Consider the following 15,782-nt stretch of genomic DNA (forward strand, 5'->3'; position numbering starts at 1 on the left):
ACATAAACAGACAGGCATCTTACAGGGGATGAAGTCAATATTCTAATCAGTAGCAATGGTTCTTGACTATGGCATCGATCTATATTACTAGCGTGGTTTGTCTTCAGACAGGAAAAATGACGGACACCCTCCTTGACAGGCATCCTGTTTATACTTTCACTCCACGCATGGCCTGGGATCTAACCCTAATTTTGTTATTCATTAGCTGTGCATTCTTGGGTAAATCATTTAACCCTACTGGCTTTCAATGTCTCAACTATAACAGGGGAAAACAATACTTTGCTTATCTGAGTCTGATTATTTTGATGTTTTTTATGTTTCTAAGAGCTATAATTCTATGGAAATAATTTTTTATATCAGTTGAAAAGGAGGAAAGACATGAAATATCTGAATAACTTAATTAACAACCTTGATCTATAGGAATATGTGCATGTGTGTGTATATATATATATATATATAGACATGTATATATATGTACATGTGTATATAAATATATTTTACCCAACAAAGAGAATCCATTTTCCTCAAATGCATTACATTTACAAAAATTTACCTCATATTAATCCGCAAAGAAAAATTTCAACAAATTCTAAAACATTAAAAATTATACCACTGCTTTCCCACTAAAGTCGAGAACAAGGCAAGGAAGCCCCTTCTCATCACTCCTTTTCAACACTGTACTGGAAGACCTAGCTAATGTAATAAAACAGGAAAAGGAAATAGAAGGTATACAAGTTGGAAAGGAAAAAATAAAACTGTTCTTGTTCACAGATGACATGATTGCCTGTAGAAAATCCAAAGAATTGACCAAAAGAAACTGCTGGAACTAATAGGCAATTACAGCGAGGTTGAAGGATACATAGTTTATATACAAAAGTCAATTGCTTTCCTGTATATGAGCAATGAACAAGTGAAATGAAATTAAAAACAATACCATTTATATTAGGATACAAAAAAATTTAATACTCAGGTATAAATCTAACAAAATATAAGGTCTATATAAAGAAAATTGCAAAACTCTGACATATGAAATCAAAGAACTAAGTAAATGGAGAGATACTCCATATTCATGGCTAGGAAGACTCAATATTATGAAAATGTCAGTTCTTTCCACCTTAATCTCTAGAGTCAATGCAATCCCTATCAAAATCCCAGCAAGTGTTTTTTATGGATATTGACAAACTGACCCTAAAGTTCATATGGATAGACAAGAGACCCAGAATAGCAAACAAAATTAAAGGACAAGAACAAATTTGGAGGACTGTCACTACCGAACTTCAAAACTTACTATACAGCTACAGCAATCACAGCAGTGTGGTATTGGTGAAAGACTACACAAATAAACCAGTGGAACAGAATAGAGCACCCAGAAATAAACTCACACAAATATGGTCAACTGATATTTTATAAAAGAGCAATACAATGAAGCAAAAATAATCTTTTCAACAACTAGTGTTGAGACAACTGGACATCTACATGCAGAAAAATGAATCTAGTCACAGACTTAACACCCTTCACAAAATTAACTAAAAATGGATCATAGACTTAATGTAAAATGCAAAACTATAAAACTCCTAGAAGAAACCATAGGAGACGGACTACCTAGATGACCTTGGGAATGGCAATGACTTTTTAAATACAACATCAACAGCACCATCCATGAAAGAAATAATTGATAAGCTAGACTTCCTTAAAATGAAAAACTTCTCTGCGAAAGACAATGTCAAGAGAAGAAGACAAGCCATAAACTGGGGAAAAGTATGGCAAAAGACACATCAATAAAGGACTGTTATCCAAAATATACAAAGAACTCTTAAAATTTAAAACACAAATAACCCAGTTAAAAAATGTGCTAAAGACCATCACAGACAACTCACCAAAGAAGAAAGGCAGATGGCAAATAAGCATCTGAGAAGATGCTTCATATAATATGTCATCAGGGAAATAAAAATTAAAACAATGAGATAACCACTACACACTAGTAGAATGGCCCAAATCCGGAATGCTTACACCACCTAACACTGGCAAAAGACGTGGAGCAGCGGGAATTCTCATTCATTCCTGGTGAGAATGCAAAATGGTACAGCCACTTTGGAAGACAGGCAGTTTCTTATAAAACTAAACATACTTTTACCATACAATCTAGCAGTCACGCTCCTTGGTATTTACCCAAAGGAGCTGAAAACTTACATCCACTCAAAAACCTGCACACGGATGTTTATAGCAGCTTTATTCATAATTGCCAAAACTTGGAAACAACCAAGATATCTTTCAGTAGATGAATGGATAGATAAACTGTATAACATCCAGACAATGGAATATTATTCAGCACTAAAGAGAAATGAGCTACCAAGTTATGAAAAGGCATGGAGGAAACTTAAATGCATATTACTAAGTGAAAGATTTGAATCTGAAAAGGCTACATATATTGTATGATTCCAACTATGTGACATTATGGAAAAGAAAAAATTATGGCAAAAATAAAAAGATCAGTGGTTACCAGGGATTGGTGTTCGGGAAGGAACAAATAGGTGGAATACAGAGGATTTTTAGGGCAGTGAAAATTCTCTGTATGTTACTATAAAGATGGATACATGTCATTATGCGTTGGTCCAAATCTATGGAATCTATAACACCAAGAGTGAACCCTGATGTACTTTGGGTAATGTGTCAACGTAGGTTCATCAACTGTAACATCCAGTGGAGGATCTTGATAATGGGGGAAGCCATGCATGTGTGGGAAAGGGCTATATGGGAAACCTCTCTTTTGCTGTGAACCTAAATCTGCTCTTAAAAATATAGACTTAAAAAATTATACCACCCACATTCTCTGATCATTAAAAATTAATAACAGAAAGAAAAAAACATAATCTAATCGAAAATTTTAACATTCATCTAAATAACTTCAGGGTTAAATGAGAAATAAAAATGGAGATTAGGGATAATTTGCAAGTGGATAATAAATGAGAGAACAAGACAGGAAAAATAGTGTCATACCGCTAAAGCAGTACTTTCAGGAAAATTTATAGTCTTAAAAATGCATCCTTAAGGGAAAAGGTTCAAAATCAATAAACTAAGTATTCAAAAAAGACAGAAAAAGAACAACAAAATAAACCCGCCAAAAGGAAGAGATTTACAAAAGGAGAAATAAATAAGATTTAAAAGAATTTGATCATTAAAATCAAACTATTTCTTTGACGATATCTATAAAATAAACCACTGAAAAATCTGAATGAGAAGCATGAATAACATTAAGAATGAGAAAGGCAAAATACTAGAAGAAAAAGTTTAGATCAAATGAAATCAAACAACTTCATGTAAACACAATTTAAATCTCTAGGTGAAATGGATAAGTTCCTGAGAAAATATAAATTATTGAAAACTACTTAAAAAGAGGTAGGAAACCCAAAAAGCCTAATAACCAGAGAAAAATAGAAAAGATTGTCAAAAATCTACTTCTCAAAAGGTACCCAGTCCAAGTGGGATTATGGATGGGTTCTATCAAGACTTTAACTCTTATGGAACATAAAAAAGAAAAATTTCCCAACTCATCCTATAGTTAAAATTAGGATATTTATCAATGAACTTACTACATTAATAGATTAAAGGAGATAAACTAGATTTCTAAATCTCATTTGATTAACATTTTTCTAAATTAAACAAAAAAAGAATCCTACTAAGCTATGAACAAGAAAACTTTCTTGATAAAACTTACGTACTTGAACCCACAGCAATCATCATACTGGAAGAATTCCCATTACTAGTAGGAACATGACAAGAATACTTGCTTTCATTAGTATTACTCAATATTGTTCTGGAAGATCTAGCAAGTGAAATAAAACAATACAAAGAAATGGGATATATAAGAATTGGGGGGAAGAAAAGATACAAAGTATAAATACTGAGGGTGAAAATAAGAATGGGAGAACTTAACCATTTTCACATGCTGTGATTGTTATACCTAAAAACTAAGACAATTAACTGAAAATCAACAACATACTAAGAACAGAAATTGCATAGGGTAGCCCAGTACAAGTTAAATATACAATTTTCTTTATTTTCTGTATCTCGATTTGGGAAGACATCTATTAACTATCAAATAGCTAGAAACAAATTTAACCAAAATAGTGTGTTAAATCGACATGAATAAAACATACTCCCGGATGGAAATACTGATTGCAAAGATTTTAACTTTTCCTGGACTGATCTGTAAATTCAACACGATCCTGAACAAAGTTCGAAGAGAATTTTACTAAGGAAATTTGCTGTGCTAAGAGTGTAAGAATAGCTAAAGAAAGTTTAAAAAAGAAGAAACATTTCAAAGTATGTACTAAACTATAGTAATTTAGTCTAATTAAACTATGGTTAACGTAGAAATAGATCACTAGGATATATGTGGAGGTTTTATATGTGATAAAACCAGTGGGGAAAAGCTGTCCCACCATTCAGTAAATGGTGGGACAAAGATCTAAGCATGAAAAACCATACTGATAATCAAAATATAGGAGAGTATGTTCTACCCTAGCAGGCAGAAGAGAATTAAGCAGGGAACGAGGAGTGAACAATTTTAAAAAGAGAGAAATGATGAAGCAAGGCTTCCGGGTCGTGGGAAGAGATGGGCTCAAGAACCCATCACAGCCGGCGAGGTCGGAAAGCGATAGAGTGAAGGAAGGAGGGGGAGGTGGGAAATGCAGATTGGGAGATAGAGAAAAGACATTTTTAAGGAGATTCGTGAGCTTTTCTATAAAGCAGAAGACAGATCGTATGCTGATAATATCAGGGGGAGGGATTAGTGGAGGTAGAACCTCGTTTCTCGAGTCTTTGGCTTCCAGTGTTGGTGCGTGAAAGACCCCCGTGACTATCAGAGTACATTCTGACAAGCAAGATGCATGAAATCCAAACCATTGTTTTTGCTCTTACCTTTTAAGGGCAACAAGAAAATCTTAATAGCACAATGGCTGACTTCAAGTGATTAGTCAGTCAATGAATTTGCAGAATTCTTTCCCCTGCAGAAAGCCAACTGCAGTGGCTTCTGGACTCAACACTTAGAAGGTTCTCAACACACCAAAAGCTCAAGGGTTGTATGGGTTCTGCTCACTGACACATTATGTCCATGTGAGGACAAGAGGACCGACCTTGAACTGAGCAGCTTTGCTTTGAGGTGACCTTAACTGAGTTTCAGGAGCGGCTGCGTCCTTTCCTTGGCCCGATGTTGAAAGCTGCTCTTGTACATGGGATATAATTGCAGTTGAAACTCTGGTTCACACTGGGGCCAGGCACCACGTGGGTATAACTAGGGTATGAATGAGGCATTGCATAGCTTTGGTCTTAAAGCACCGAATTGTCTTTAAAAGGACTGCCAAAGAAGAATTCCTTGGAAAATAAATATCCTTTATTTGTTTTTAAACAAATAGGGAAAGCACATGGAGATCTTTTGATCAAAATAAGGCTTTGATAGTAGAACAAAAGTGAGGCTTTAGAGAAAAAAATCAGTATTAAAACCCCATTCGTGCTGTCTAATTACTCAGTATTGAAATAACAGTAGACAGAGATTTCATTCATTTTGGAAAAGTAAAATTGTACTTTGGGAAAAATACCTCAGGACTCAAGTGCTAAAATATAAACCATTAAAATATTTTGGCATCAAGAATAATTCCGTGTTGAAATCTTATGAATAGAAAGAGCTGAACTTTAAATATTAAGCCCAGTAAATGGATTCTTTTAATTCATACCAGGAAATTATATGGAGACATTCCTAGCTTTGAGTCCTGGAATACATCTTAAAATTATTTGGATTGGAGAGAGGAGCATAGTGGCATAAAAATCTCCAGCTGGAAACTTCAATAGGAGTGTGCATCCAAGTTTCTAATGTGGATTAACTCAAGAATCATTTGACTTTAAGTTGGAACATTTTCTCTTTATCAGGATTCGTGGATCCCTCACCCCAACATTAACGAACCTAATGACGATCCTCTCCTGCCCACTGCCACTTTGGCACTGTCTGTGGATGAGAAAGCAAAGGGCGGAGGTGGGGGAAGGGACAGCAGAGAAGGACCAGGCAGGGGACATAAAGGCAGGAGTTGTGGGAAAGAGAGGGCAGAGGAGGTTGGAGAGGGGAAGGTCCTCTGGGCTTAGCATGTGGGCCTTTCTGGAGTTTTCTTGTGCTTCTGGTCTCAGAACCAGCTATAATGACATCCAACAAAATGCAAGATGGCGGCACAAGATCTCTCCTCCAGGAGACAACCGTTCATTTTGGGCACTCCATCTGGGTCAGAGCCTCGCACAGGACCTTACTCACAGCAGGAACGCCTTACTACTTGTTGTGTGGGGTGACACTTCTTCATTAGTGGCACAGTTTTTACTGACCCTAGACTGGGGGCTCTCCAAGCACTAAATCAGCAGCCGCATCAGAATCCCACCGGAAAGAGGTCTCTCCTCTGAGCCCTCCACCTACAGAGTTTAAATCTGACCTTTCTGGATCAAAGTTACTGGCAGCTGGGGATTCGTGCTTGTAGACTTGCTGCTTCAAAGTCAGATGCTTCTCCTTTTTGGTCAGAAACTCCTGCCCCAGCAATTCAAGATGTCCCTGCAGTTTCTCCAGAACCTGTAGCAGAGAAGGCACTGGAATCATTCACATGTAAACCCGTGCATGTCATTGTTTTTCCCCCAAACCAGTGGGGGTGAACCCTAACAGCGTCAAAACGAAGTCACCGTCCTTCAGGAGAAGGCAATTGTTTTGTTTCAGCGTCTGACATCTAAAATACGAGCGATTTCAACATTCACATCACCCTCATAGCGCAAAGCTAAAAAGAATAGTTTCCTCTGATTTCTCTCCCAGAACCCAATCACAGGCCTCTGGGCTTCCTTAATGGGACGTTAATCATCCTACATATTCACAGAATGATTTTTAGCTTATTGAGCACTTGCCCATTCATTATTTTACCTAATCGACACATCGATGTTATAAATGTTGCCAAATGGATTTTATTTCAGTTTTATAGACGAAATCATAGCTCTAGGAAGTACGTCTGATGCCACGTAGATCTCGAAAAGGAACGGAAGTTAGAGGACCCGGATTCGAGTTTGTGGCATGTAGGAGGTGAGCTGAGGAAGGGGCAGCAGGAAGTTTAGCCAAAAGCTGTGAATGGGCCTTTCCGACGTCATCACAAACAGGTGAATGTTTAAGTCATGCAGGTCAGGGCCTCGAGATCTTGTCTTTAGCCCCACAGACAGTGCTCGGGTTTCTAGCTTGGGAGATGGGAGGAATGTGGAAAGGCTAACAAGTTTGAAGATGTCAACATCAACACATTCTATGATGCTGGATGAGGCAGACTTCTCAGCGAGAGTGGAATATCCAAGTGAAGATGCACGCAAACATTTGGAGACGTAGATAAGTCAGGACTAGTAATTTAGGAATCGATAGCTTGGAAATAACAGCGAAAGAATTGGGTGTTCAAAGGAAAGAGAAAAGAAAGCCAATTATAAATTATAATTTAGAATCTTGGGATTTGAATTGTGTTCTATCTCAGAAGAAGACAGGGCACAGTTTTCTAGCCGGAAATGCACCTCATTTAACCCTCATAACCACTCTGATCTGGGAGGACGTGCTACGTGCCTGAGATCGTACGACCAATGTGTAGAACTAGGATGTCTGCTTCAAAACGCAAACGCTTTCTACTACGTGGTGCTACTCATGCCGAGGTGGTTCGTTTTAGCCCCGTCCGGCCTTCTTCCAACACTGAACCAGATGACCCTGGACGCTTAGACCGAGGCTGACGCTGTCGGGAATCGCCTTCACGTGGCTCAGTCCCCGCACAAATCCCCACATACCCCACATACATCGGGGAACATCCTGAGTGGAGCCTCGGAAAGCTAACGCCTCGAGCTGGTCCCCTCTGCCTTGCTCGGCCCTTCAGCATTCTGTGTTTTCCCGGTTCCTGAAAGCCTCGGTTTTTGGAAATCTCCTTCATCACCTACCTCTTAACTCCGTACTAATTTAATTAATCCCCTGAATGAATGAATAATGAACCGCATCTCTTAACATTTGGGTTCTCCTGGGTTTTTCTATGCTGTCTGGTTTCTGAAGCACAGCCCGCCCAAAGCTGTGCCTGTGTCTTTTACATCAAGACTTTGGACCACCTGCCTTGATGCTGACCCAGGGCCTGAATGACAACTTCATCTTTCCTGGATCTGGCAGTCTCAGCTTTTTGCCCCATTACCAGGCTCTACCCCCATGTCTTACGACCCTGGCACTGATGAGCAGGGCTGTGGTGGTTACAACATAAATCTGTGATTTGATTAAATGCAACAACAAGCAAGTTTGTGACACTCAAAAGATTTTGATCTAAAAAGCACAGCTTCAAGATCGATTTTAAGTTTTCAAAGTTTTGTAGGTTGAGTCACCAGATGCTGACAGTTTTTATAACCTGTATCTGCCAGGATCCATCAACTGTGGATGAGCTTGCCCTTTGTTAACAGCTGAGTGGAATTCTCTTGAACCTGCTATGGCCTCAGATTTATTATGGGGTGATGGGTGAGGAATATCAGCCATAAGTGATAGATCCCTTGAGAAAGAGAGAGAGCTAAATACATACAGAAATAGAATTCTAAGCTCTTTTAGCCCTCGCAACACTAAGACCCTGAGCCTCAGCATGTTAAGAAGTTGGGTGGGAGGGATGGGATGGCGGGGTGAAGGGAAAAGGGAAAATAGCATCAATGAAACATTAACACAAGTTTGTACTAAATAGTTACCAATATAACAAACTTGAAATAAATCATTAAAGATCTTAATTCGATTCAATTTCGCCTTGATAATGAAGCGTGTAATGTAAGGACATCGCAAGGCCAGGCCTCCGGGGGAACTGGGCAATAGAGAGAAAGACAAGATTTCTGCCTTTAATCTTCAAAACATTTCCACCAGGGCAGGCAGAGGAGACGTGGTGCTATCAAGTCGTTTGTATTTACCCGTGTCAAATTCCCTAAGAAAGATTTAAAAAACTGGATAAAATTTGTTACCAGCCTCTTGTCTTGCAAATGGCAGGGAGAGTTCTGGGCTATGCTTTTGGAAAATTCTTGTACCTGCAGTGAAAAAATGCAATATTTCTTTAATGGCATGGTGTCTTATATTTGAATTTGGTTACTTCTATTGTTCATAATAAGCTTTTAAAGTATTACTTTCGTCTTCAGTTGGTCAGTCTGTTCTCTTAACTTCTGACACATCTTTTTCCCGTGGGATATCTTTTGAAATATGTAAGAAGAATTCAAGGAAGTGTCTTTCTGGGATGTTGATGCCAACTTAAAGAGACTTGTCTCAGATTCTATTCCTGTATAAAAAAGAATAAGTTTTGGCTACCATTCATCTCAAGTTCATTGAAGATTTATTAAGTACTGAAAACAAGTCTGTGGTAATCGTCATCAACAGTTATTAACAAAAAGTTTTCAAAGCGTGTATCTAAATCAAAGAGATTTAAAAACGTTAGTACCTGCAAGATGTTCTTGGTGGATAGGTAGCGTAGGCTCCATCTGCATAATTAAAGATAAGAAGACATTACTGTTGATACAGATCAATGAGATCATCACCGAGAATGACCTGGTGTGTTCTGGTGGCGGCCCAGTGCTGTGTCGAGAGCTGGGGCCCTGATGCCAAGGTCAAAGTCCACCGTGACTCATATCTGCCTGGCAACCCAGGGCAATTACTTGATCACTGTAAACCACAAATTCCTTAGCAGTAAATGGGGAAAGTAATAGCCCACCTTACAGGGTTGTCATGAGGATGAAATGTCATGAGGAGTTACCATGCTGTCCGGCGTGTGATGAGCATTCGATACGTGTTAGCTGTGAGCACTCCTGTTTGACACTGTTACGCGGATACTGAAACATTTCTCCTAAAACTAGGCCATGAGCTCTGTGAGGGCAGAGACCGTTGTTGGTCGTCACCAGCTTTGCTGCTTGTGTACTCAGTAACATCAAGCGCACAGCAGACACACTCTAGGTAATATCAAACAGTGTGCGTTAAGTTCCAAAACGTGTGTCTGGAGAGATTGTTTACACAGGACGTGCCCTTTTCCGATCACCACGGGCTAAGTGGAGAGGAGTTAAAATTCCAGAGTGATTTACCTCGAAAGTCTTCCTATCATTCCCAGTACCTAAAGCTCAGAAATGTGCTGGTGCCAGGGAGCTAAATGGTAGCGGTCAAGTTAGACGGTGATTATTATGAATATCTCAGTTACGTGATGGATATGGAGCCTAGAGATTCCAGTTCTCCAACCTGATTGAAAGGACTGGAGACAACCGAACACCTGACTTGAGACACCTGCTGCCAGAGAGAGACAGACCCGACGTCCCTTGTGCTCCTGCGAAGCACGGGGCCCGGGGCACCGAGGAGCGAGCACACCCAGGGGTGCTCTCCTGCCAGCGGAGCGAGGCACCCGAAACTCCCCTGTGTGCAGATTTCTCCAAGACTCAGAGAAGCTTCCCAGGCAAGGCCAGGCGGGCTGCTGGCTCCAGGGTGTGGGTCTGATGGGGGCTCTGCTCGGACTCCCCGGAGTGTGCAGTTGAAAGAGAAGGGAGTTGAAGCATGAAAGGGTAGAAATGGAATTAGGCAGTGAGTGTTTAGTCCAGGGTACTCTTCATACAAGGCTTAAAAAAAAAAAAAAAAAATCGTATAGTCCTGGCAAAGTGCCAGAAAACTGAAATATTTATACTTTGATCTTTAACGTGAATTTACCTAACGATTGAATCTCAGTCCGTGAGATCCTGGGCCTCAGTGTGTTAGGAAGTCAGGCTGGGGGATGGGAAGATGGGTAAAGGGGAAATGGTATGAATGAAACGTTAACACAATTCTGTACTATATAGTTACCAATATGACAAGCTTGAAATATGTTATTAAAGATCTTAATTCAATTTAGCATTAATAACTAGGGGTGTAACATATGTAAGACACAAGGCCAGGCCTCTGGGGGCAGTTAGGCAATGGAGAGATGAAGACAGGTTGCTGCCCTCCAAAGTCTTCAAATCTAGCAGAATAAACAGATTTCCAAATTATTATGATTCGAAGCAGGCTGAGATAGAACACTAAAGAAACGAGGATGGGAGAGTCTGTGTTGGGAGGTTCTGAAAAGTCTGTGGCCTACGGGGAACTGCAGGAGGCCATGAAATGGAGCAGGCTTTTGGTAGGTGGAGATGGGTTGTCCCATGTGAGGCAGAAGCTCAGACGGTCGGGCCTGCGGAGAGGTCGGGGACCAGCTAGGTAACCGACGATGCGGGAGGGGAGCTAAGTTTAGAAGGGTAGGATGAAGTAAAAAAAAAAAAATGGAATGCAATTTCCAGGCTGCGAATTTGGATTTTATTCTCTGATGTGTTGTTAGTCCAGCCCCTGATTCGTCTCATGCGGACACTCACTGAGCTTCTGAGAGGTCAAGGTACTCGGTCAGAACTAGAACCTGGAACCTCAGAACTAGAACTCAGTTTCCGTCTCCTTCCAAAGACCCACACTGAGGACGGATGAGCGGTGGCCTCGCGGTGCATTTCCTGGAGGCTCCCTTCGCTCTCTTCTGCCTGTCGTGAAGGTTCAGTAGTTTTCTTTTTCTACTTGTTTCTAAACACAATTTGATAGACATGCTTTCTAAAACATCTTGCTCAATAGCTAACTTACCTCTTGGTTTAGGAGAGAAGCTGGCTTATATATCATAAGGAGTTTATCAATTATGTTATTTTTAGGGATTTTCACTTTGGGACTAACCTTAGAGAAATCAGAGAACCGGTGAAACACTTGACCTTGGCCGCATTTGAACCCATTGCCTGATCTCGCTTTTTCAGTCTGCTGTTTCTGGGGTGTCTGCCCTTGGCCACTTTTTTGGTTATCTCTTGGACTCTTGGTTTCAGTTAGCAAATTTGAATTTTCTGGATCGCTGTTGTCTCCGGCAGCCACTGGCTCTTCCACCTCAGGGGTGTTTCCTTCTGCTGTAGTTGGAGAACAACTGGGCTTGTTCTTGTTTTCACCATCTCTTTTGGGGTTGAGTTGGTCAGCGAGTTCTGGGGGTGGTGCTTTTGGCCAAGAATTCTTAAGATAACGCAAAATAATATTTTTAAGAACAGCCTCATCAAAACTGTCAGCATTAGAGGTCTCTGAGAGAGTTTCACAATTAACACCTTGACCTTTAAAAACTTCCTCTTTGGAAAGATGATGCAGTAAAACATCAGAAATGTTTGACTTTGAAAGGTCTCCTTGATTAGCCGGCACGTGAAGATTTGAGGTACATTGTTTCTCTTTATCATATGTTTTCTTGACGGCATTTTCAGTCATTGCATCCAGCATCAGGGCTCTTTCTACATTTCTGCAAGTCTCTTGACGTGTAGCATCTTCTTGAGGATCATCTACTGTTGAAATAATTTGATCTGAGACATCAAGGGTGTCATTTTTTGAGGTAAAATTGTAATCATTGTATAGCTTCATTTGAGAGAAACCCTCATCATAAGGCAAGTCCTCCTGTTGCTCCAAAGTTGTGTCTTCTGAGAAATTGGCTTTATCCATATATGTGCAGCCTGACCTTTGTCCTTTGTGCTTGGCCTTGATGTTTTCAGTCGTAACAATAGATCTTCTGCTTTTCATTAATTGTCTTCATTGTGTGTCCTGTTCTATGCAAAATGAGAAGAGCCTCGTTGTTAAATATATTAGAAAAATGTATGAAACTATGCTTATCCTGGCATCTATGCCAGAACAAAATAGACGCTTTTCATGTAAAGAAATTCAGCCAAGAGCTAACTCATCTTAAATCCTCTATTAACATAATCAGTGTTCTGTAAGCAAGGAACAATTAAAAGGAAGGAGTGGTGTTAAAATTTTCATTCATTGACTGCAAATTGTTACAGCCACTATGGAAAACAATATGGAGGTTCCTCAAAAAACTAAGAATTGACCTACCATATGATCCAGCAATCCTTCTACTGGGTATTTACTCCAAAGACTTGAAAACCCATATCCAAAAAGATATTTGCACACCAATGTTCATAGCAGCATTATTCACAGTGGCCAGGACATGGAAGCAACCAAAGTGTTCTACGATAGATGATCGACTAAAGAAGCTGTGGTACATACATACAATGGAATATTACTCAGCCGTAAGAAGGGATGAAATACTGCCATTTGCAACAACATGGATGGACCTCGAGATAATCATGCTAAGCGAAATAAGCCAGACAGAAAGCGTTGAAAATCACATGATATCACTTATATGTGGGATATAAACCTAAAAGCAACAAATGAACAAGACAAACAGACTCAGGGACATGGACGATGGACTAGTGGTTACCAGAGGGTAGGGGGAGGTAGGAGCGGGGAGGTAGACAGGGTAAAGGGGGTCAAATATGTGGTGACAGAAAGAAATCTAACTATGAGAGGTGAACACACAGTGTAAATATATATGCCTTACTGTTAAAGTATACAGCTGAAATTTATTAGATTTTGTTAACCAATGTCACCATTAAAAAAATAATTAAAAAATTTTTTCATTCATTAAATTTCGAGAGAGACATTGGTCTCCAGTTAATGACCAAATGTTTATCAACCTCTCTTAGGAAATGCTGTTTGGAATTCATTTTCCCCCAATATGAGCCTGGATGCAAGTAAAGTATTGATTTTTTAAATTGCCGTGGCCAGTCACTTGTCCACACCTTGCTGACGGGCCGGATGCTGTGTGGCTGAAAGCTGGTTCAGCTGACACGTAACCGCCAACCTTCTCTGTTCCGGTGCTTTTTCATCGGTCCCTGCAGACATTCTGGTCCCTTCTCCTGACATCCCTTTATATGTTGGGGAGAGGCAGAGAATGGCTGACAGAAATATGACCAAGAAGCAAAAAGGCCTTTAGAACACCCGGAGTGCGGTCTGCTGCCGGGCGTCCCTCTCGTGATGATGAACACGGTCAGAGGAGCTGCCTTGCTCTGAGCCTGCGCCCCGAGCAGCCACATTCTGGTGGCAGAGGCAGGTCGTGGGGCGGCGGGGAGGGGGGTGGTGCTGCCAGCAGTGGTCAGAACATAACAAACTGCCATTTAGGATGTTTTTTCTTTCATTTATTTATTTATCATTATTATTATTAAACACCTACAGCACCCAGTCTTCCTAGGTGGTCTCCCATCCAAGTACTAACCAGGCCCGACCCTGCTTAGCTTTCGAGATCAGATGAGATCGCGTGCATTCAGGGTGGCATGGCCATAGACTAGGATGTTTTTTTCTTTTAAATAGAATCAAAAACATACATTTTGATACCTTTTCTTGGTTTGGGCACTTTCAGGACAATTCCAGTTCAAGGCGGAATAACTAACAGAGGCTCCGACACACCAGGGGACCGCAGCCACCAGCTAGCCTCCCTCGCCCTTACAATGATGGGGTTGGATGAGTGGCTCTCTGAGGTCCTCTCCCCATCTAAATGTTTATGAGTCTGGAACTTGTGATTTATTAGATGATCTAAAGAGCTAAAGTAATATGTTGGACCAAAAAGAAAAAAAAAAAACTCTCCAAGAAAAGAGAAATACAAACTAAATGTGGTAAAGACATCTATTAAACATTGTACAAAATCTTAATTTACAGATATGTGCCAATAACTCAAAAAGATATTTTGTTAAAAATGATAGAGAGAAGGTAGGGAGGCAGGAGGAAAGGAGAGGACGAAGAAAAGAAATCTCTACAGCATCACTTTAATCATTTACAGCGTCAAATGTTTACTGCACAATGAGGTATATCTTAATGAACAGAACGACAGGCTGTGCCATCCCAAGTTGAAAAACAAAGAAAAATGCTTCCCAGGAAAGTCAGAAGCACAGTAGGAAAGCAGGAGTCGAGAGACCGAGATTTGAATTCCGGCTTCTACACTTGTTAGCTACACGCCATGGGCAAGTCGATTAACTCTTTTGAGTCTTAGTTTCCTCTTCTGAAAAATAGGAATAATCATACCTCGTTCACAGGATTGCTCGATGAGCATGAGATGATGCATGTAAAGCTCTTGGCAGGATGCTTGGCACAGTGAGCATTTAATCAATGGTAGTTTAAAAATGAAAAACGGAACCAGTCTCAGTGTTGGAATGCTGAAGAATGCCCAGGTGCGGAAGGCTAGGCTCTTTAGCTATGGGGATATTTAAAGGGTAAAGAAATGGCATACATGAGACTAGAGCTATACAGGAGCTTTGAAAATCTTTTTAAAACGTATCTATAAATGAATATATTGTTTGATGGTGAAAACCGTCACTAAATAATTTTAAGAAAAACATTGTCTAAGACATCCAAATGGCCAACAGGCACATAAAAAGATGTCCAACATCACCAGTCAAGGAAATGCAAACCAAAGCCACAATGAAATATCACCTCACACCTGTTAGAATGGCTGTCATCAAAAAGACAAAAGATAACAAGTGTTGGTGAAGATGTAGAGCAGAGAGAATACTTGTGCACTGCTGACGAGAATGTAAAGCCATTCAGTCACTAAGGAAGACAATGTGGAGTTTCCTCAAAAAATTACAAATAGGGCTACCATCCGATCCAGCAATTCCACTTCTGGGTATATATCCCAGGAAAATGAAAACAGGATATCAAAGAGGTATCTGCACTCTCGTGTTTATTCACATTCTTCACAATAGCCAAGCTATGGAAAAAACCTAAGTGTCTGTCAGTGAATGAATGGATAAAGAAGGTATGCACACACTGAGAGAGAGAAAGACATCCTGCCATTTGCAACAACCTGGAGCACGGCCTGGAGCATATTATGCTGAGTGAGATAAGTCAGAGACAGACA

At 40.2% G+C, this 15,782-nt stretch overlaps 1 protein-coding gene and 1 non-coding gene across 2 annotated transcripts in view; both read right to left on the reverse strand.

Annotated features, from left to right (window-relative positions):
• AKNAD1 (AKNA domain containing 1) overlaps nucleotides 1-12,532 on the reverse strand; it is a 30,419-nt gene extending 17,887 nt beyond the window's left edge. The window contains exons 1-5 of the mRNA XM_039840995.1: nucleotides 11,654-12,532; nucleotides 9,483-9,636; nucleotides 9,175-9,323; nucleotides 9,016-9,078; nucleotides 6,471-6,604 (exon numbers count right to left, since the gene is read on the reverse strand). Coding sequence (XP_039696929.1) covers nucleotides 6,471-6,604; nucleotides 9,016-9,078; nucleotides 9,175-9,323; nucleotides 9,483-9,636; nucleotides 11,654-12,532 — 1,379 coding nt within the window. The remainder of the gene's footprint in view (nucleotides 1-6,470; nucleotides 6,605-9,015; nucleotides 9,079-9,174; nucleotides 9,324-9,482; nucleotides 9,637-11,653) is intronic.
• Nucleotides 12,533-14,095: 1,563 nt separating this feature from the next.
• LOC120585268 (5S ribosomal RNA) lies at nucleotides 14,096-14,214 on the reverse strand. The gene has a single exon (XR_005648289.1). It is a non-coding gene; the product is annotated as a 5S ribosomal RNA (ribosomal RNA).
• Between the last annotated feature and the right edge of the window lie 1,568 nt (nucleotides 14,215-15,782).

Source organism: Pteropus medius, unplaced genomic scaffold (assembly GCF_902729225.1).
Source record: "Pteropus medius unplaced genomic scaffold, Ma_sr-lr_union100, whole genome shotgun sequence".
Classification (NCBI taxonomy): Eukaryota; Metazoa; Chordata; class Mammalia; order Chiroptera; family Pteropodidae; genus Pteropus; species Pteropus medius.